The sequence below is a fragment of the Natator depressus genome, chromosome 27 (genome assembly GCF_965152275.1).
Source record: "Natator depressus isolate rNatDep1 chromosome 27, rNatDep2.hap1, whole genome shotgun sequence".
NCBI classification, from domain to species: Eukaryota; Metazoa; Chordata; order Testudines; family Cheloniidae; genus Natator; species Natator depressus.
This window is the reverse complement of record NC_134260.1, coordinates 10,655,969-10,678,946: the sequence shown is the minus strand read 5'-3', so window position 1 is coordinate 10,678,946 and position 22,978 is coordinate 10,655,969. Positions and strand designations below refer to the sequence as shown.

Genomic DNA, 22,978 nt, shown 5'->3' with positions numbered 1-22,978 from the left:
CTGCACGTGGGCAGCCAAAGACCGAATTGATCCAAGGAAGATATATTATTTGTATTCCCGGAGCACTCGGAGATTGAGGTCAGGGCCCAATTGTGCTAGGGGCTGTACAATCACATAGTGAGACAGAGTCCTTGCCCCAAGGACCTTACAATCTAAATAGATACGATAGGAGGTGTGGGGAAACCAAGGCACAGAGAAAGGAAGTGGCTCGCCCAAGGCCACTGGAAGAGCCAGAAATAAACCCAAGCTTCCCGAGTCCCACTCTAGTGCTCTACCCACTACACGCCGCTGCCGCTTTAGGATTAGGGCCTTCTTCTGTTGATTATACATTCCAACATCCTCCTAGGAGCCAGTTCCGAGGGGAGAATTAGGAAGTTCAGTGGGGAAATGGAACTAGTTTATTTTATTTTAATTTACTTGCTTAGGTTGATTTGTTTATATTTTACAAACATGCCCCTCCAATATTCCTTCCGTCTGTTTCCCCTTTGCCTTCTCTCTTTAGTCAGCTGCATTTGATCCTACACAGATGAAGGTGCAGCTTTGTGTCATGACCAAAGCATGGTTTATAAATAACGGGACAGCGTCTGTTTTCCAAGCTTTGGGGCGCTCGTACCTGCTGTAGCTGCCATATGCTCCAGTGGCCTAATAACTCATCACGCTGGTGGGGCACGAAGGTGGGAAAACAGCACCACAGAAACGTGACATTCAGAAGAATTCTCATTCCCTCTGATCTTCACAAGCATCTGGAACTCAAACTCATTTGGCCGAGTGAGCCAGTGACCCTGCAGCAGCGTTGGCCCATCTCAAGGGCTTTCCTGGTCAGGAAATGACCATCCAGGAGATAAAAGGACTTACGGCTGGACCTTGTGCTTAGCTTGTGGCTTCACAGCAATGCTGGGGAGACACCATCACAGGCAGATCTGGTTCAGCCAGGTCTGAGCTAAAAACCCCATCCGGCTTCTTGTAACCGGGGCTGGCTAGGAAACAAGAATTCCATTCCGTGGAAAATGTTGCCGTTTCAAAATCTGTTCTCATTCCCCATTGGGAGGAAACAGAGAGCTCTGGAAATCTGTCATGGAAAGAGAGCAAGCGAGGCATGCCAGAACGGCCAATAGCCTGGTGGTGAGGGCATTCGCTCAGGATATGGAAACCCCAAAACTCCTGTCCCGGCTCTCCTGTTTTGACCAGAAATTCCACCCTGGATTGGAAGAAACCTTCCTGACAAAATTGTTGTTCAAACAGGTCCCTGCCACGAAAAGTTTTGTTTCAATTGATTGGCATTTTCCAGTGAAAACAACTCTTCTGGCCAAAAATTCCTCACCAACCCTACTTGTGCTCAACACCTGAAGGCCTAGGACAGTTGGTGGACAGGTAAGTAAACCAGCATGGCCACGCACAGACAGGCCGATACAGATTTTCAGGACAGACCTTCAGCACCAAAACCACCAGGGCTCTACCACTTGAGCTAAAAGGGGAACTCCACTGTGCAAGTCGTCTCCCAGTCAGGTCACTAGACGGAGACATCTTCACGTGCACTAAGCCAGCAGACACAAGGCGTTGTACAGGCCGTGCGGTCACCTTTTCCTCTCGTGCACACAGAGTGCATCGTGAAGTGACAGCCACCCAGATCTGAGCTAGTCAGACCTTAACGGCCAAGGTTTGTGTGTGTGTGCAGAGAGGTGAATAAAGCTTTAAACCTGGCTGAATCTCCCCTGCTCATGTGGTTAAACCTCCCCCTTTAATTTCTGGGACATGAGCCCCATGGAAAGGGGGCAGGAAAGAGCCCAAGGAGGCGGGTCTCAAACCAGATTTTTGCCAGGCGGCCGCAATTTCCTGAACGGAGCTGTGAAAAGGGAACTGGGGCTGCAGGAAGCTCGCAGCTGCACCGCCCAAGGCTGCTCGCACACAAGGGCTTCTTTCCTGTGGGTGGGGCGGACGCCCGATGGGAAGAGAAGCAGGTGGGACTAGGGGGAACTGGGCAGGAAACAGACCTTCCGCTCAGCTCCCACCCGAGGGGTTCTTAAGGAAAAAGCAGGGGTGGGGACGCTGGATTCCAGGCACATGCCGGGGAGGCAGCTTGTTCTGCAGCGATGGTTTGGGGTTGGGTTTCTGGTGCCTCCAGCATTCCAGTACACAGACCCACCCTGCTCCGTTTTCCTCTCGGCTTTGCTGTCGGTGACTCACTTTCCGCTCTTTCCAATGGTTTTTTCGGTGCGTCTCTCTCCCCCTCTCCCCAATCCCGTTTGCGGCCTGAACTTTACAAGCCTGGCTCCCTCTCCGAGTGCTCCCTGGTCCTGATCGCCTGCTGAAAATGGAGCAAGGGAAGACAGAGCAACGGCACGTGCATTTACAACCGAGATCTTTGCAGACATGAAACGAGCTGCTGGATTCTAAGTCAGGCAGGGCTGATGGATAGAGCGTCCTCACTCAAGATATGCCTCATTTTGCTGCAGATAGCAGTGTGGGAGAGCCCATTGGCAAGGTTCCCTGCCACTGAAGGAGGCTTCAGCCGGGCGTCCGTCCTTAGGAACGCAGGATCAACTAGTTACCTGTAGCATGGATAACAGCAGGGGGCTGGATGAGGTGCAATTTCGTATCCACCAAAAAAACAGTTCCATAGTCATATCCAAATGCGCCTGGAATGAAACCTGGGCATCCAGAACTGGGACCAGCCAGCAGTTCCACGGTCGCTGCTCTGATTGCATGCCTCCCTGGCCCTGCCCTCTGAACTTCCAGTCTCGGGGCACGGCAGAGTAGAGACCAGGCCTTTCCACTCCCCTGGCCCTCAGGGTCAAGGAGCCACTTCCGCTCTTGTTGAGGGGCAGGAACAAGGTAAAGAACCGCGGCCTCCATCCCTCCAGAGGAACCTGAACCTTTCCTCAGGGTCAGATCATGACATCTCCTCTTCCTTTGCCCACTGGGTTGTGCATTCCCCCTTTGCTGATACGCCTGGAGGTTAGCTGGATCCTGGAGCTCTCGGCCCAACCTTCGGAAAGGGACTCAGTGCTGTCACAGCAGGTAGGGGGCTACAGGAGAGTAGAGAGATGCTGGATGGTCTTGGGCTGCTGGAAACCAGCCAAGGGAAGATTGGAAGGAGAGAAAACCCCATGGTGAGCCCACCCAGCCCTAACGGCTCACAGCTGGTAATGGCGAGACCTGAAGGAAGGCTCGGGGGTGGAGGGGGGAGATAGTAGAGGGAGGTACCTCACAGCCCATTGGTGGAGCAGGGGGGCGTAGGTAAAGCAGCTGGTTGCCGGGGGATTCGGGAACAGAAAGGGAGGAAGCTAACGGAGAAGGTTCTCAAAAGGGTTCTGAGCAGCTAAGAGCCTCCTCCCCTCCACACGCATCGTCAGCAGCCTCACTCCCAGGGCCTTTTCCCTCCTCTATGCTCTCAACCACACAGTCAGACGTACACTGACTCCTGATCTAACTAGCTGGAGGAAGGTCCTTCCTGCAGCCCAGCCCCAAGGAGCCTGTTGCTTCCAAACGACGTGGTCGTCTCTTACCTGTTTTCCCTTTACTTTCAACGTCTTCTCTGTCCTCCAGACCGGGTGGGTCAAGCTCCTCGTCTGGAGAGGAAATGAAATGAAAGAACTTGGTTAGTGAGGGATTATGGAAGGTTCCTCCACCCTGTCCCCTAGATGAGGGGTGGGACTTTTCCAAAGCTCTCAGCATTGTCCTAACTCTGATCCCCCTGAAGTCAGTGGTAAAACTCCCATTGACTTCTCTGGGTGCAGAACAATGCCAATGCCGTCCGTTTTGGAAAATCCTGCCCTGGGGGCTTTACGTGATGCCCACCGCCAGGGTCTCCGAATGCCTGGCACTCTCATTTTAGAGAGTAGTGGATGCCAGTCCGTGCCCTGGGTTTGAAAAAAGGACATGGACCACAGAAAAGCCTATGGACAAATGGCGACTCTGAAGACTTCCACGCACAATGGTTACCAAAGGAATTAATCCTTGAGCAGCGGCCTTCAGAAGAGACAGAACCATTATGTGGAAGAAGTCGAGATACTCCAGCAATGCCAAGCAGCAGTATGAAACCAATAGATTACATTAGATTAGAGATTAGATTAGATAAAATAGATCGGATGATTTGGATCGAGAGAGAGCATCTGATTCTCAAACCAGTAAATTCAGAGCGTACATTTGAAAAACGGGAAGGGGAAGTCCCCTACTCCTGGGACAGGTAATATTTTAAAGCATGTTGCATAAACCCATGAATTCCTATTAACACTGTTAAAAACAAATCACTTACAATAGCCCCATAAATTTACATGGCACTTTATAAGCATCATATAGGAAGAGACGTTTCCTGCACTGAAGAGTTTATGGTCTGCGAGACACAAGACACTGACCGAACAATAATTTCCAGGAAATGGAGGAGGTGGAATGACTTCTTGATAGAAGAAAAGGAGTACTTGTGGCACCTTAGAGACTAACCAATTTCTCGAAAGAAGCAGATTTAAGGGGGAAACTGAAGAAGGAGAGAGAAAGGACACCTGCTAGTGAAGAAGAGAGAGGAAGATCCAGGCATAGAGGGCAGATAGTAGAAGATGCTGAGGTGATGGGAGTTTAGCCACTGGTTTCAGTAGGAGAAGGTTTGAGCCTTAGGGGAGAGGACTGTAGACAACAGGAGTAAGACGAAACCAAGAGCAGGGGGCCGGTGGGCACTAGGCTACTCATGAGCACAAAAGGAGATTTAATTCAGTGTGACAGAAAGAAAGGCTTATTTATACACAATAGCCGCACCAGTTTAACTAAAACCAGTTTGGGCTAAGTCAGTGCAAGCCCCTTTTGGGCACACCCTTAAATCGGTTTACAACTGGGTTCTGGTGATTTAGCTGAAATGGGTAACATATCATTAGCACCGGCATTCACTCTCCCAGGGGCTGATTGATGCAAGGTCCTTACACTGGCACAATAATACAGGTTCAGAGTCCCCGAACGTAGCGGCATCCACACAAGGTGTGTATGCACTACTTGGCCAAACCAGTGCTGAATGCAGTTTGGCGGCAAGCATAGGCAATGACAGGAATCAGGGCTGGATTAAGGCAATCCAAGATCCTAGCCACACCCCACCTACCCAGAACAGGAGATCTGGGTGCGGGGCCAGATGGCTCTAGCGTGCTCCCTCTGCTAGAGGCTGTCTGCAGACTCAGGAAGACATCACTGCATCGGTTAGGCTTGGGTCACATTTGCAGGTTTCTCTTTGCAACCATGAAGTTTAGAAACAAAACCCAGAGTCCAGTGCTGTTCCATGTCTCCAGAATGAGCATGAGGTACCATCACTGAAGCTCAGTCTGTGAACCCAAAGGCACCAAGTTGTGCTCTAATCTCAGGGCAGAGCCGTATGTAGCCCAGTTTCATGAGGAACCATGGTGGGGAGGGCCTTTCTAATCAAGTCAGCGACGGGTCTTTTGCTGATACCATGCAACTTGATCACAAGGTGGTAGATAATCTGCTGCCTTTAGACACTTTCGGAAGACAGAGTGCTCTCCCCCACCCTCCACGGCCCGGACCCAGCTGTCTCTGCCTCCCGATTCTAATCAATGCAAATCAGGTCAGAGCTCCGCTGTGAATTACAAATTGGATCCGAAGTTGGAGGGTCACTGTAACGGCTCCCCCATTAGACGGGAAGTGGCACCAAAGATCTTTTCTAAATAAATCAGACTTTATTGTAAAACTCGGCCACTGACGAGACATAACCTCATTAGCATTGATTTTAAAATAAATTATTGAAAGTGGCTTTTGCCTGCTCTTTGCATTTGTAAAAGAGAATGTAAATGTATCTGCAACCATGATAAAAAAAACCCCACAATCAAGGCAGTCAAAAGTAGATTCCTTTATCCTTTCAGACAACGGCACTTAATCTGGCCCTGGGATGAGAATGGGAAAGGGAACAAATAAAACCGATTCTTCCAGGGCAGTTCAGTTTCTTTGGAGTCATCTCCCAGGCTACGGCCAGTCTTATATGCAGAACAGCATGACTATCAATGAGGAGCTCACGACCTCTAGTACAGGATAAGGACGCTTATCAGCAGAAACAAACTCTCCCCAGCCAAGGAGGATGAAGATTAGGGAAAGGGCTGTAACAGCTCCCTGGCTACTTCTATAGCTAAGCTATAGAGAGGTAGCATTTCCAAATGGTTAGAGCATTAGCTTAAGATCTGGGAGACTTGGGTTCAAGTGGCTGTTCTGCCACAGATTCCCTGTGTGACCTTGGGCAAATCACTCAGCCTCCTGGTGCTCTAGCGTGGGGATGCTAGCGCTTCTCTACCTCCTGGGGAGGTTGGGACGATAAAGAAGATTGTGAGGTGCTCAGATAATAAGGGAATGGAGATCATATAAGCACCTACTTGAGGCAGACACTAATGCCAAAGTGTCCACGCCCACCCTTACAACGCCAGGCTTTTCGGATAATAGGAAGCGAGATGGAAGAATGGTGTGGGTGGAAAAAATGATCTGACCCAGCCTTGGACATACAGAATTCCGGCCTGACTTCCCCTCTTTTACCCACATCGCGCCCCCACCCCCCGCCCCCTGGCAGAATTTATCCAGACCATAAATTGCTTCGTAAACCCATTTGAGCAACGGCGAGATCCTCTCTGCAGTCATGACCTAGAACGATGCAGCTATTCCACTGGGACTGTGGACTAAAAAGGAGAGGCTCACGAATGCAGGAGGCGGAATTTTACAGCTCTTGGAGCCAGGGGAACTCTTGGCCACAAGAAATGAGGCCAACCACTTTCAGCCCTAAACGCGCTTGATGTAGCTTTCCGTCGAGAAGTTACTTGCCCTGTAAACTAATTCAGCTGTTTCTCCTCTGGGCTGGAAAGGGAAAAAGATTGCCATTGTTACTTGCATTTTTAAATACTAAGGAGATGCTCAGATTACGCAGTGACCGTATACATATCTTGATCAATAAATAGATGGTCTCCTGATTGGAGAGCTACCCATGCTTCACAGGCTCTGTGCCTCAGTTTACCTATCAGTAATGGGGATAATCCTACCTGCCCACATCAGAGGGGTGCTGTGGAGATTAGTTGGCTAATTCCTGTAAAACCAGACTCATCTGAGTGTTGCTACAGAAGCTCAACGTATTGTTTTCATTCTAATTAGTGCTAACGGGACTCATCTGAAAGTTACAGGGAGGTGTGTTGAGAGCCAGAACGCATGGGGGCTCCGGTTGCAATCTCCACAGTGGATGAGAAAATAGTGGCCCTAACGAGAGACAATGTGTTTTCCGCTGCACAGCAAAGTAACGAAACACGCTCCTGGGAGAGCAGGGATTGCACGAAGGTGGTCCCATTCCAAGCTCTGTTTTCTGCGTTAGCACCTTCGTGGCTGGCCACATCGTTTCTCTCTCCAACCCAAACATCCTCTCCCTGTGCCATTCCATCTGCAATGTGATCCTTCTCCGTCCCTCCACCTCACTGTTGCAAAGAACTCAGCCTACACTACGATTATAATCCAGCCAGTTGCAACCCGGTTAAATACTGCAGTGCAGAATGGATTTAGTTGTGTAACGGGGTTAAAACCCTGGGGCCGTCCAAGGGTTGGGGGAACATCGTTAGGTTCCCCTTGTATTACATATGAACAGTGCTGCAACTGGGCCCGGAGACCGCTGCAATCCCTCCTCTGCCGCAATTATCGTTGTAGCATAGAAGGGACCTAAATGCCCTCTCTCTTCCAAAGTCACGCGGTCAAAGAATGCCTGGCAAACGACGGCATGTGCCCTGCCTTTGCTGCCACTGGGTGAGAAGGTTTCAGAGTCGCAGCCGGGTTAGTCTGTATCCGCAAAAAGAAAAGGAGGACTTGTGGCACCTTAGAGACGAACCAATTTATTTGAGCATGAGCTTTCGTGAGCTACAGCTCACTTCATCGGATGGCTAAGCTGCTCTGGAGCGCTCTGCAGGGAGCGACTTCTCATAACTCTCGCTCCTCAGGTCAGCTGGACGCCGGCGTCCTGATGTGAGCCCAGGAACGTTGCAGGGAGCACGGTTCCCTCTAAGCTGTGCGTGTGTGCGTGCACAAAAATTTGCACAGAAGCACAACAATTTGCACTGAAGAAATTTTTTGCGCACACAGACTGTCAAAAATTAGACAGGTTTCAGAGTAGCAGCCGTGTTAGTCTGTATCCATTGCCAGGGAGGCTTGGCGAGTGCACACACAGGTCCCGGCCCTTCGAAGGGGAGAACATACATCCACTCTGTCTTCTGCTGGCACTTTCCCCTGGGCGTGGCAGCGGGGACGGGGGCAGGTAAGGCAACTGGCATGGCAGAGCTACAACTCTGACAGGCAAAAGCCCTGCTTTTAAAAAAAAAAAAAACCGAGGAATGGACGAAGGCTGCCACACCGAAAAGAGCCCCTTGCAGAGACCCACGGATCCACCCGGTGCCAAATGAAACAAACTGCTGGCGAGAAGCTTTCTGAAATGCCTCCCCTGCTCCGATGTAGAACAGGAGCGACCCTGCACGGCACAGGTTCCAGACTAAAGCGTCTCTACTTGATGGCCGTGTGGGCAGGGGGGATAATTAGCAGAGAGGGTTAATGATTAAGACGGAACCCCGTCGTCCCTTCAGAAGGAACCTAAAGCCACAATCTGGAGTTGAATTTAAACAGTAGGATGAAGGAGTCATTGGGGCACTTATAACCCATTCCCTATTGCACTGAGGTCACAAGCACGTGGCTGAGTCCAGAGGCTAACGATCACTGTTCCAATCAGCATATCAGACAAGCAATCCTCCATGCTACGGATTTGGGACTGCACATAGCAAGCTGTTCAAACTACCCATCTACTGCTGCCATTACCGTAATATGGAAGCCGCCCCACGCTCTTTAATACATTTATCCTCACCACACCCCAGTTGCTAAATGACTTGCCCAAGGTCACACAGAAAGGCTGTGTAGGGAACTGAATGAAGATATCCCACATCCCAGCCTAGCACCCTAATCACTAGACCATCCTTCCTCTCTAAAGTACCTTCCATCCGTTTGGCTCAATGGATATTCCCCCCACCCCCAAAACTAAATTTCCCAGATTTTAGTTTGTGTGTATTTCCCCCAACGAAGTACAGCCTGGGAGTACGGAGGACTAGTAAGGGGGCAATAGCCTTCTAGGTCTGCCATCCATTCGTTTATGCAAAGCTGTACCTTATTCATCCACAGTCTGTAAGTCGCATGCTGGGAAGCGTATCAAAAAGTTACCATGAGCATTTTGTGGCAAGTCCGTAACTTGGAGGAATGAGCCCTGATAACAAACCTCTGCTGTATGTCCTGAGTGGGGGCCCTGGCGTCTAGCTCCCATGCTGACCAGCACATTATACGCGTCGTCGACAGAGCGTTGCTCTCAGCGGTACTGAGTATCATTTACGTCTCCATGAGCCGCTGCTAAAGCCTTCGGGAACTCAAATGCAACCCTCAGGAACAAGCAGCGCTCGACTTGGATTGCAAGCTCTTCGGTGCAGAGATTGTCTTTTTGTTGTGTGTGTACAGCACCTTGCACAATGGGGCCCTGATCCCTGACTGCGGCCTTTCGGTGCTACCATAATACAAATAATGAACACCCCTTCAGTCCGTACTCTGCCCACCCACATGGAGACACCCCATCCACTCACATCCGACATGCCCCTGATCTAACCCCATCTACCTGCCAACCTACTCCCCTGCCGATATGTGGTTATACCCCATCCCCCCGTGGTCTGTGCGCACCTGATTTCAACCCCCATCTATTCCCTGCACACCCATGCTTACTCATCTATCTCACTGCACACTCCTATTGCAACCCCACAGACCTGCAATCTGGGCCTTTCATCTACCACAATCTGCAGTCTCCACATGCCCCCAGTTGCGTCCTGGCTTGCTCCCTGTGGACGTCTTCGCCCTCATCCGAGCAGAGCTGCCTTAGGCCTCCCTTTTCCCCAAACCCTCCGGCCTCTCCTCCCTTCTTGGGAAGTCATCAGCCAGCACTGGCGCAGGAAAACACATGACATTCCAAGGGGAGCCTTTCTACTACATGACTTTCGGTATGCGGGGGGAAAAAAAAGTTTGCATCCATTATGCTAAGCCCATCGGGCCTTCTGTGTCTCTCCCCCCTCCTGCCTTGTGGTGGAGCAGGCAGCCTGGCTCCTTTCCGCCCCTTCCTAGCAGTAACACAGGCGGCTCTGCTGGACAGCGGAGTGTGTACTAACATTCCCACGGAGGGTTATCTGTCTCGCTTTCTCTCTGCTTTACGGGAAACCCCTCCAGAGAGCAGGGCCGGTTCCTGTTGCCATTACAGCTACTGCAGATCCGCATTTCCCGCCTCTAATGGGTTCAGGCGGCTTGCTTGGTTCCAGCCCCCTGTCCCCAAAGACGACAAAACTTTACCCAAGGCCCTTTGCTTATTCTGCACTCAGCTACGAGGTACCGTGGCTGGCACAGGGAAGGAAAGAGCACCTTTCCCAGCAAGTCTCCTTCCTCCGTCACCTCACCCCAACTTCACAGCTGACGTATCACAGAACATTTTAACCAGAACCTCCAACCCCCTCCCCCCCGACAGGTTAAAAGTTCAAGTCATGGGTGCCGGGAACAGGGCACCAGGCCTCCAGGGTTCTATTCCCAACGTTGAGCAGAAGTGTCGCCTAGTGGGTAGAGAAGGGGGTTGAGTGTCAGGACTCCCTAGAGGTTTTTAAGGCCCGGCTTGACAAAGCCCTAGCGGGGATGATTTAGTTGGGGATTGGTCCTGCTTTGAGCAGGGGGTTGGACTAGAGGACCTCCTGAGGTCCCTTCCAACCCTGATCTTCTAGGATTCTATTTCCAGCTCTCAAGAGTGGGGAGAGTGAAGCCTGGATGCGAGTGCTCTTCCTGGCTCTGAAAAAGAGGGTCATATAGCGGCTGGAAGGAGGAGTTGGGAGTCAGGATTCTCTGCTGGATTCTCTTCCCGGCTCCGTCACGGAATTGGGCAAGTCACTTCCCTTCCAGTGAAAAACAGGGAAACACCTTCTATAAAGTGCTCTGAGCTCCTCCGAGGAAAGGGCCTATGGAAATGGAAAGTCTTTTCAGCCGATCCCGACAGCCTCCTGTACTTCACTGAAGGTCCAGAGCCTTGATCCCGCTTCTCTTTGCATTGCTTCGATGGGAGCGAGCGAAGCCTCTAAGACCGCACCGAAATGGATGCCCGAGGAGATGCGCAATGAGCGAGGTGCGGGGTAACTCAAACGTCTGCCCCTTCTTGGGATGGGGGTAGCTCGGCGTGAGGTACGGTTTGTATCGACGACTAGGGCCACGTCTACACTTGAGTCTGCACTACAGTGCCTAGGTACACGAGGTAGTGAAAGGCCCTGGCAGAGAGGGGCGCAGATAAAAGCTTTGGCAGTGGGACACCACGCTGCTGAAGATAGCAATGGGAAGCACTGTTTGGGCACGCAGAGAGCCGTGTAGGATACGTAGCCTAAGGTCCTGGCACCTCTCTACGCATTTAAGGCAGTGATTCTCATACTTATTTGATCATGCCTCCCTCCTTTGCGTGTGTAGGAGTTTACGCCCCCCGCCACACAAGTACATATACCGATAAAAAAAATCAACATATAACTCTCACTAAATATTAAAAGCAGAAAGGCATTGATTCAAACACAGCCCTTTAAGTGTAAATTTTAAGTAAGATACTACTTCCTGGCATCACACTGTTGTTACTAGTGTGATGGGGGAGCCTGGGTTTTTTGGCAATATTATTTCACGCCACCCTTGCTTCGGCGCTGCTGCTGGCTGAGGTGCTAGCTTCAGAGCTGGGCGCCCGGCCAGCAGCCACCGCTTTCCGGCCACCCAGCTCGGAAAGAAGCGAGGGTGGTGGATTGAAACAGCTGCTGTGCTCTAAGATGGAAGCCCTGTTCCCCTCAACCCTCAAGAGTTATTCGTCGCTGTGGGGAAAACGTGCACAGGAAGTTGGTTTTTCCCCCCCTAAACCTTCTCACGCCCCCCCCCCCCCAGAAAACGGTAAATTCTGTGCTGCCCAGTTTGAGAACCTCCAGCCTAAGCAGTAGCTCACCTTCTACGCTGCTATTTCTACCCATTCTAGCTGGGCAGGCAGCGTCTGTGCTCCACACAGGTCGTGTTGCACCGAGGGACGGAGTTAGCAATTGCCAGCTGGGATATTCACATGTTCTTAGGAGACCAAATTGCACAGCGGCAAGCGGCGGCCATTCGCCATCCCTCAGCCGCTCCTCCCCTACCCCGAAGCCTCACCTGGTGCCACACCGCAAATGAACACGCCACCCTGGGATTTTGGAGGGGGGTGGTGGTGTCAAAGCTTTATCTCCCCAGTGAGTCAAACCGCTCCCCTGCACGACCCAGAGGGCCAGGGCGTCAGACGATGCTGACATGCGCCGGGCTATGCAATTCCACCCGCCACAAGATGCCGGCGTGTTCAAGGCTACATCCCTCCCGAAGCGGCAAGCTCCACGGTGTGACGGCGGAGGGGACCCTGCCTCACATGACGCTGGCATGTTCGGGGCTCTAATTCCATTCACAGCGGGCTTCCTGTGCCGTGCGTGGCACACTCCGTGCCTGATGCCAGCCCGCAAGTGGCAGGCTGAGCGCGTGGATTGGAAGCCATGAGCTGAAACATTAATCTCATAATTAAATGCCAGCCTGTCTCCCAGCTGCACAGCGCCCCAGAAGGGCTGTGATGGATGGAGGCTTTTAGGAAGGAAGGGGGAGAACTCGCAAGCTTTGGTTGGATTTTCTTGGGGAGCAGCTTGCTGGGGTGCTGTGAGACCCTTTCCTGTCTAGTGTGCAGCAGCAAATATCCCAAGGGATGGCACCATCTACTGGACCCACTGAAACTGCTCCCTGCTGGTGCACGCTGGCAGGTCACCCTCCTCTGCCTGTGGCTCAGGCAAACACCCCAAGTGCTGGACGCTGGGGTGGGGGGCAGCGATTGAGGAACTGACCCAGCCCCCTGCTCCTAAGCAAGGTTGGCCGCTGTCAAAGCCTGGAGATTCCCAGAAGAGCAGCCAGGGTGGGAGACCCTTGTCTTCAAACGTCTACACTGCTCTTTTTAGCTCCACTGCCTGGGCCCTGCAAGTCCCAGTCCATTGACCGGGGCTCTGAGGGTTTTTCTTTGCAGTGTAGACGTCCAATGACCACATCATAGGCTCTGGCTCGAGCACCGTTTTGCCGTACTGTCCTGTCCCCGGAAGAGTGTTAAAATTCGGTACCACGCACGGTTCTATGGATACTATTAGGCTGTTTACACTGTAACCCCTTCGCCCTGTTGTGACCATGTGCCCTGAGTCGGTTATAGTGTAGACAGGCCCTTAAAAGAAAAGGCAGGACAAATTCTGCCTTCTAGGGCAGGGATTGGTCTCAGATACTACAGAGATGAGGAATAAGGGAACGCTGAAAAATAAAGATACAGCCTCCGGCAAAACCCTGATGGGTCTTTTCTGATCCCGCTTCCCTCCATCTTGCCTCCCCCCGCCGACATGAAATCTACCAGTGCCCGAAAAGGCTGAATACGCTGCCTTTCATGAGGCACCGATGCGGCACGTTCCACCACAGCTGGATTGCAAACCCGATCCCCTCTGAACCCCTGCAGGGGAAACCGGTTTCCTCACCCCCGGGTTCCAAGAGACCAGGGAATCGGTCTTTCCCGCCCCCTCCCCGGGCACAGCTACCGAGCCCCCGGTGCTATGCCGGAGCAGCCTGCGTGAGGGGCAGATTCTCAGAGGAGCTGTGTTTTAATGTAGCAATTTGATTCAATTTTCCACTCTATAAAATTACCCATCACTGCTCGTTGCTTCCTAACAGACACCTTCACTCTTAATTTAACAATCCTATCGAATTCTGCCAGGGAAATTGGAAAAATTTATCACCTGTGAAATTTTATTTTTCCTTGGTTGTATCTGTTTTTGTAAAACTTCATTAACGACGATGACTTGCTGAGGAAATTATCTCCCCCCCCCTTTTCTTTTTTTTAAACTTGGGACAAGAGAAAAAATAGCTCGACCTCAGCAGAGATTGTCATTTGCATAATAAAACACACACAACATGGAGATTCCCGGGGAGGGCAGAGCTCGAGAACGCAGACGCTTCCTCAGTTAGTTCTCTTGGGTATTTACCTGGCTCCCGGTATGGCAGGATCTGAGCACCTCACAATCTTTGATGTATTTATCCTCACAACACCCGCTGTGGGGCAGGGCAGAGCTGTTCTCTCCACTGTACAGATGGGGCTCTGCGGCACGGAGAGGCGAAGTAGCTTTCCCACGGTCACACAGGAAGTCTTGAACCCAGGTCTTCAGCTACTGTCCAAACCACTGGACCATCGTTGCCTCTCTAAAGCTTCCTCTCTTTACAGTCCCCTGAAACCTGCCTCCCGCATCATCCAGCATGGGAGGCAAAAATCACCTCCCATCCAAAGAATGCTGAGCAATCGTGGCGCCATTGGGAGGGAAAGGTGTACAGTGGCTTTGGGGACCTGGATCGCCTGAACCCTCTCCGGGGGAAAGGTGGTGGATCCGCTGCCTCTGACACCCTCCAGGCCCATGTGCAGACAGGACATGCGCTGCAGTGAAGTGGCTTTAATCCACGAGACTTCTCTTATGATCCCAGTTTATATAGGACAAGACAGGGCCTGTCTAGTAAGAGCTCCACCAGGAGCTTGTCACCAACCCCTGGAAGTTGCAAGGGAAAATGGCTGCTAAGGTGGACAACCCACATCTATGCTTCCTGCAGCTGCTCCCATCAGAAGGGCTGGGACCTAGCAATCCCTCTTTTACCTTCTCCTGCCCTCCCCCCAGGATACTCTAGCAAGAACGACTCCATTCTTCCTGTGCACACACCAATGGACATCGATTTTCAACCGAGTTGGCCACCAGCAGGTTCTGCTGTAGTTTGCAGAGGGGACCGCCCATGACTGGGGAGCACAGGTGAGGTGAGGAGAGGCAGCCCAGCACCTTGGGCTAGCAAAGATGGGCCACGGGGGTCCGCACCAAAGGGAGGGGACATGCTGTCTCACTTGTCCTATCCCCGCACAGCAACACTGTTTTCTTGTGGCACCCATTTTGGCCTTTCCTCCCAGCTGGTGCATTCTGGGAATCTCGAGCATCTACCCACGAAGCCCAGCCCAAGTTGCTGGGAGCAGGAGCCACTAGATAATTTTCCATCATGACAGTTTCCGTGTGGGATCCAGTTAGCTGAACCAGTGCCTCTGCACCAATTCTTACTTCCCATCCACGCACGGGGAAGCAGGAGGAGAAAACAGGATATTCGTTGAGCTGGACCTGACCTCGTTGCTTGTAAAGGACTTGGGCTGCAAGAGGACCAGGGCATGCAGAACCTCGGAAAGGCATGGCCAGGTCAAGGGGTTCCAACCAATAGTTTGTTGCAGCACCAGGAGCAGCAAGGCAGGGAACTGGCTGGAGGGGCAAAGAGTTTTTGGAGATACTGGGTTGACCTCGGCCCCAAAGGTGGATTTTTTTGGCAAGCTGTTACAGACCAAGTGAAGATGGACAGAAATGACTCACCTGAAGCGTGTTCTAAAACCAGCCCAGGTAAAGAGAGGGTTTTATTTGGATTTCAAATATTCCGCCGTGGCACGCTGCAGCCTGAACATCACAGCACCTCTGGTTTTCCTCCATCTCATTTTCTGGTAGCACAACTGTGCTACCAGAAAATGAGATGGAGGAAAACCAGATGTGAAACTGGCTTCCCCTGGTTTCATCGGCCAAGCTCAGGAAGGCAAAAATCGCAAAGCAAGCAGCCCAGGGAAACCTCCCTGTCCCAGCCCTAGCCCTAGCCCAGGGAAGCCAACCGGCCCAACCTTTGTTCCGGGGAGCAACAGAAAGGCTGAAAAGAGGTTTAATGATTTTAGGCTTTACTACCAGCACATGCAAGGAAACCTGGGGCCTGATTCTCTCCTTCCTTGCAGGCTGGGAGGTTATTCGCACCAGCACAATGTGCATGCAAACCTTTACCATTCCAGTTTAGTAGCATCTTTCATCCACTTTGCACTGGTATGGCTGACTACGGTGGGCGCAGGACAATGGAGGATTTGGTCCACAGGTTTCCCTCACTCGTGCAAAGTGCTACCTAGATCAGCATGGTGGCATTTTAAACGCCCGCCGCCCCCACACATACACACTGTCACCTTTCTCCTCCTGGTAAATGACACCACCGAGCTGCAAGGCAGCGGAGAACGGGGGGCCCATAATTTTGAAGTCGGTGGATACAGTGCTCCTTGGGAGAGCAGCTACCAACTCAGGGAAAGTTTTGAAAAGCGACCTATTTCCAGACAATCATAGCTCTCATATTTCCCCTCCCCGGTTCTTTTTATTACTTCGGGGCATTCGGACAACAATCTGATCCTTGCAGCTCCAAGGTTCGTCTGCTCCTGCTGTTCGTCCCCCCACCCGTAGTCGGAAACCTGCTTTTGTGCAGTCACCGTTCATTGCTCTGGAGCTGGTTGTGGGTCCTGTAAACAGACCAGTATTGCCCTCCCATCCTGCAATCACGAATGCCCTAGGTGCTCATTTTTATTTTCCCCTGGGGATGCTCCCCCTCTCCCTGCCCCAAGACCCCGCCCTTGCTCCGCCTTTTCCTGCCCCCTCTCTGCCTCTTCCCGCCTCTGCTCCAACCCCTCCCCTAAGGCCCCCGCCTGCCCGCAAGCGCCTCCCCCAGCTGCCAAACAGCTGATCGGCAGTCCTGACAAACAGCTGTGGCTGCTGAGCACCCAGTATTTTTCTCCCATGGGTGCTTGAGCCCCAGAGCACCCACGGAGTCGGTGCCTATGACGAATGCTGTGTGAAGCTGCCAGGGAAAATGCTCATCAACAGGGTGGGGTGGGGGTGGCAAAAGCCTTGGCTCTCACCGGACAAAGCTCAAAGTATCCCTCCCCCCATCCATCCGAGATCCTGTAAGCAACACAGGAGGGGTTAGCGTCTTCCCCTGCCCCTATGCGGAGTTATCTCCCTGCCCAGACGAGAGAGCGATCAAAGTCCCAGGGAAAGAGAATCAGCTAGGCCATTGGGCAGGGTCCGCCGAAGGCTGGTCAGGCAGATTTAGATGCTGCGGCAGCAGTTTCTCGATGCACACGGTGAAGGTCACCGGATTCTCGAGGGCATTTCCTAGTGCCGTGGTTCTCAAGGATTTCTCCGCCTGTGCCATGAGCCGCGCAATCCCACAATGCTTTGCAGTTGCTTAAGTGGGGCAAAGGCCTCCGTGTAAGGATGGATTTCGCCCCCCTGTGCACCCAAGTCCAGCCAAAACCAACACCCTGGACCCAAATGTTTCTGCACTCTGGGCAGGAACCTGGCAGTGATGCACATGTGTAGTTATAGTGTCTGTTACAATTACAACCAGGGATGACCAGTGCCTGTCGATAGCTGCGGGGGAGGAGGGGAGGGGAGGGCAGCCGGCTTCAGCAGTGTTACTGAGCATGCTCAGTACAAGCCAAGCAGCAAATCAGCAGGGGCATGTGACCCTGCATGCTGCCCCCCATGCGTCGCCTCTGGTTACACCACCTGGAGCCTAGAGGCTCCAACTGTGATCAGGGCTCCGTCGTGCTTGGCGCTGCACGTACACCTAGCACGAGACAGCCTCTGCCCCAGAGAGCTTCCAGGCTAAACAAACAACAGGTTGGCATGAAAAACAGAGGCAGAGGGAAGTGAAGCAGCTCAACCAAGGTTACGCAGCAAGTCAGTGGCTCAGCGAGGAACAGAATCTATCCAGTGCCCTGCAACCTGCAGCCACCTCTACCTTGCTGCCAAACTGCTGAGCCCAGTCCCTTATGCCTGAGAGCTTGGGCTCTTAATTGCTGCCTAGTGGAACCTTCCTGACGTATTTAATTTAGTTTTTAACTCGCTAAAAATACAAAGCTCCAAAAATAAATAAAAGGAAACAAGGACCTAATTTTCATTCAAATGCCCCTAGCCAAGGGGAAGATGGAGCAGAGTGGGGGCAGGGAAATAAAAAAGACAATGGAAGAATTGTTTCCGACTAGAATATTTTCCAACTTTCTCTAGGCCGCCTTGAAATCGGAATAAGAGGAGAGGAAGCTGGAGCAAAGCAGGGTAGGGCATAAATCAGCAGCGGTGGTAAAGCAGCCTCTCACCCTGGGATCCTTGTAAACGTCTGTCTGGTTCCCTGAGCAGGGATAGTCGTCAATGGAGCTACGTGAAGAACGCAGGGTACATCTCCACCACAGCCAGGGGTATGAACGGCAGCTTGCATAGATGCACTGGCGCGAGCTCTTCTCTCGCTACCTTGCTAATAGCAGAAGTGAGGATGCACAAGCCCACCTGACTCCTCTGACGAACAGACACGCTAACGCAGTCGTATCAACACCAAGGAATAACGGTCCGCACCGCCACCTCTCTGGTCTCGCCACACTTGACAGCAGGCTCCGGAGCAGGTCCCATGGTGCTTTCATGTCAAGGTTCCTTCCCCACTCTGAACGCTAGGGTACAGATGTGGGGACCTGCATGAAAAACTCCCTAAGCTTATTTTTACCAGCTTAGGTTAAAACTTCCCCAAGGTACAAACTATTTTATCTTTTGCCCTTGGACTTTATTGCTGCCACTACCAAGCGTCTAATAAATATATATCAGGGAAAGAGCCTGCTTGGAAACGTCTTTCCCCCCAAAATCCTCCCAAACCCTACACTCCCTTTCCTGGGGAAGGCTTGATAAAAATCCTCACCAATTTGCATAGGTGAACACAGACCCAAACCCTTGGATCTTAAGAACAATGAAAAAGCAATCAGGTCCTTAAAAGAAGAATTTTAATTGAAGAAAAAGTAAAAGAATCACCTCTGTAAAATCAGGATGGTAAATACCTTACAGGGTAATCAGATTCAAAACATAGAGAATCCCTCTAGGCAAAACCTTAAATTACAAAAAGACACAAAAACAGGAATATACATTCCATTCAGCACAGCTTATTTTGTCAGCCATTTAAACAAAACAGAATCTAACACATATCTAGCTAGATTACTTACTAAGTTCTAAGACTCCATTCCTGTTCTGTTCCTGGCAAAAGCCCTTCTGAACTGTATGACTTTGCACTAGGAGGGCTGCTCCCGAGTCCCTCAACTGGCCACTACAGCTTGGTTCACGCCCATGCGTGTTGCACCTTTGGCAAGTTTCACTGTATATTGTCCCTTGCCAGACCAGAAGCTGCATCACAATTACAAATCCGAAGCCCGCCAGGAGGGACCATTGTGATCATCCTACAGAACGCAGGCCAGAGACTCCTGCTTTGAGCCCAGCAATGAGTGGGTTAAATTGGAGCACATGTTTCAGACACACACCTGACCTTGATTTAAGAGACTCCAAGTCACAGAGAAGCCACTGCACTGGGAGAGGAGCGGGTTAACTCTCATGGTCTGTGGTGGACCAAGCTGAACACAGCTGGGAAAAGCCACGTAGGTCAGAACACGTTATATATTCAGTAGAAACGTTCCATGAACCAACCCTTTTTATTCCAAAGAAAGTGGTTTGTTGAGGGGATGTAAATACCCCTCTGCTGCGTCTACAGCCCATTGCAAGTGGCCAGGGCGTTTCTTCACCTGACCGCTTGTCTGCTCACCTGGTAGAACCTCATAGATGTCCTCTTCCTCCTCCCCACTGGCCGCTGCCACGTCCTCCTCCAAGTTGAGGGTATTGCGGGATTCTGCATTTGGAGAGCCAAAGCCGTCGATGTCATCATAAGCTTCTTCCTCCTCCTCCTCCTCCTCCTCATCGTATGGGATGGTGGGGGAGCTCATGTCTGGCAGGAGGGACGATGAAAAGGAAGGAAGGAATCAAAGGAAAACAAAAATCACTGCGTTAAATGCTGGTGCTTCCATGGGCTGAAATCTACCAGAGAAGTCAGGCTACCATCCCGCAGCGCTCATCATTCATCCTGTTCTGCAACAACACAGAACTTGCGGGGGGGGGTGCCCCTTTTATGGTCCATGGGTGTTTGGCCTAACACATGGGTTAGGAGCACATGGAATGAGGATCAGGAATGGGATGACAAACCCTGGGGAAGGGGAGGAAGTCTCTACGGTGCAAAGCTATGCTTCTTTTCAAGCAGGAAAATAGGATGGAAGGTTTCTGAATGAGCCTTACCGCCCCCCCCAGAGAACACTCTGCAGGGCAGACTGACCTCAGTGGAGCACCGAGGAAAGGAAACGTGGTCAGTGGATTGTCGCCGAGCATGTAACGGAACTGATTTGCCAGCAGGGCCAAGGTATTAACAGACCAACTGAACAGTGTTATAGCATAGGGTGCACTAAAGCTGCCTTCCCTCTGTAGGAGGTTTGCACACCTCAGGCTAGCGTCTGGTCTCAGCTATGCTGGTGTAAATCTGAAGTAACTTCCATGAAGTCAGAGAAGTGACTCCAGATTTCCACCAGAAACACAGAGCTCAGAATCTGGCCCTGAGTGGCAAGTCACATGCATGAACCCAGAACAGGCCCACTCCTGTTTTTCAAATCCTACTCAAGCTTCTTGCAAATAAATAAATAAAATAAAATAAAATAAAAACATCACAGTGGTTGGTTCTCTTGGTAGCAGAGGTACAGAGTGAAGCTGGCAGCCCTTGTCCTTCAAATAACAACAGCGTCTTTCTCTCCCGCAACAAAAGCTCACAGTCCAGTAAGCAATGCTGGATGACTGGGCCCTTTCCCACCTACATCAGTCTCCCTCCTCGTACGTTCGGCTGGGCTAGCTGATTGTGGGACAACTGGATATGGTCAATAACCCGCTCTGCCCAGGGATGACTGCATCTCTCCCTCTCTACCATATTTGATGATAGCTCCCACACCCCACGGTCAGTGCCAACCCCCCGTACTGGCCAGCAGAGGGTGCCATTAGAACAGCCATTCAGCAACCCACGAATTAGGTTTTAACCCCCCATGTTCTTTGCCCCGCGCCAATGGGCTGCCTCGGCCACATCCTGCTTTTCTATTCATTTGGGCACCTTCGTTTATTGCAGAGAAGAGTTTAAGGGCATCAGTGCCAGGAGGAGAAGCAGAGTGGAAGGACTTGCTCGTGGTAAAGGCACTGGACCAAGCGCTCTGAGGGGGAATATTGTCTGGTTTTAGAGCTGGGGACTGGGAATCAGGATTCCTGGGTTCTTTTCCCAGCTCTGACATCGACTTGCCCTCTGACCTGAGACCTCTCTTGATTTTCCCATCTGTATAATGGGGATAACAATAATATAGATACCCATCTTGGGGGCTGCGAGGTCTAATTCATCAATATTTGGGGAATTCTTTGAGATCCAGGGATGGAGGCAGCTAAAGACATGCAAAGCTGTCTACAGATAATGGACTGTCTGAATGAACTGTAAAGTCAAGCACATTGGCTATAGCACTCCCTCATAGCTACTCACCCTTTAAGAGAAACTGGATCTGATCCACCCAGTCTTTAGCCTCCGCAGGACTGGAAGCTGTAAACTGGGGAGGGAATTCATTTGTTATGTCATTAATGTCTTAAGCAGGGGTCGTGTAGACAAGCTCCTAGAGCAGGGGCCTGGGATCCAGGACTCCTGGGTTCTTTTCCTGGCTCTGCCCCTCACCCACTGGGTGACCTTGGGTCACCTCTCTATGCCTCCATTTCCCCATCTGTAAAATGGGGATAATGCTGCTGACCTACTGCAGAGAAGGTTGTCAGGCCTAATTCATGAGTTAAATGATTTGGACTTATCAGATAAAAACGTGTCAAGTGGGGTTATTATTGAGTCTGAACCCCAACTCCAGACCCAATTTCTCTGTTGCTTTGCAGCTTGCATTCTCATTTACTGCTGGGCCAGATGAGGGCAAAGTGCTTTGGTTCTGGCTGTGTTTTACACCTGCTTTGTACTGGTCTAAAGGCCCGTACAGGATGCAGGGCTGTGGAGAATCAGACTAGCCAATTGGCCATGGAAGTCAGTGTTGCTGCCGATTGTCAATCTGGTAAAGTAGGTCCGATTCAACACCGTGCAGCAGGTCACAATGGGACACTTGGAAAGGTTTGCATCCAGATGAGCTTTTAAGAATGAGGGGCACCAAAACCTTCTGGCCTTGTTTCTCTGGTCACAGATTTGGGTTTGGGGGATGACGACACGGAAAAAGGTCTCACCCCACTCAGAGATTCAGACACAGCAGGCCATGTAGACCGTACAGTAAATAGCAACATGCCAGGTGCATGCCGTGGTATGATACACGCAGCGTTCTCATGCTCAAGCGGTTGGGGCTCAGAGAGCACAGAAATAGGACCATTTCTTCTATTGATCCTACCTCATAGCTGCGTTTGCCAGGGCTCATGAGTTTGAAACAGGATTCTCTTCGGGAGTCTTTGCGCAGGTGGAAAGCCAGCTGGGCACTGTAGTACTCAATGGGAAAAGTCCCTTTCGGTTGCTTGCCTGCAATGATAAATAATAATATTGGCTTTGTATGGCTGCAGCACCTTTCCTTGAAGGAGCTCACAATGCTTCACAGATGAGGGAAACTGAGGCACAGAGCCGTGACCTGCCCAAGGGGTCTCAGCAAGTTCACTGGGAAATGGGCAAAAAACTCCTAAGCCCCCTGGTGTGAGCATCTGTATCCCCAGGAGAAGGAAGGGTTGTAGCATTTTTCCTCTTAGGTGAAGGACCAGCAAAGCGGAGGCCCTTCTAACAACCCTTGCGGGGCTGTAACAGCAAAGGAAAGGTTGTTAGGGTCACACAGACACACAAGATCAGCTGTCTGTAATGAAGCAGAGACCTGTGTGTACTTGGGGAAATATGATACAAACGATTATTCTGCTGCTGGTAGAGGATTAACGGCTTGGTGCATCTCTGGCTGGGATGATTTAGTTGGGTATTGGTCCTGCTTTGAGCAGGGGGCTGGACTAGATGACCTCCTGAGGTCCCTTCCAACCCTGATATTCTATGATTCTATGATTTAGCGAGGCTTTTGACAATTTGCCTCTGGAAGCTTGTAGAAATGCAGACATGTGCACATATTGGATCAGATCCTCAGCTGGGGCGAACTGAC

The 22,978-nt window shown here is 51.3% G+C and overlaps 1 protein-coding gene across 1 annotated transcript in view; it reads right to left on the bottom strand.

Moving 5' to 3' along the window:
- SKAP1 (src kinase associated phosphoprotein 1) overlaps positions 1-22,978 on the bottom strand; it is a 228,607-nt gene that overhangs the window by 26,353 nt on the left and 179,276 nt on the right. The window contains exons 7-10 of the mRNA XM_074940661.1: positions 22,241-22,365; positions 21,355-21,418; positions 19,564-19,743; positions 3,507-3,569 (exon numbers count right to left, since the gene is read on the bottom strand). Coding sequence (XP_074796762.1) covers positions 3,507-3,569; positions 19,564-19,743; positions 21,355-21,418; positions 22,241-22,365 — 432 coding nt within the window. The remainder of the gene's footprint in view (positions 1-3,506; positions 3,570-19,563; positions 19,744-21,354; positions 21,419-22,240; positions 22,366-22,978) is intronic.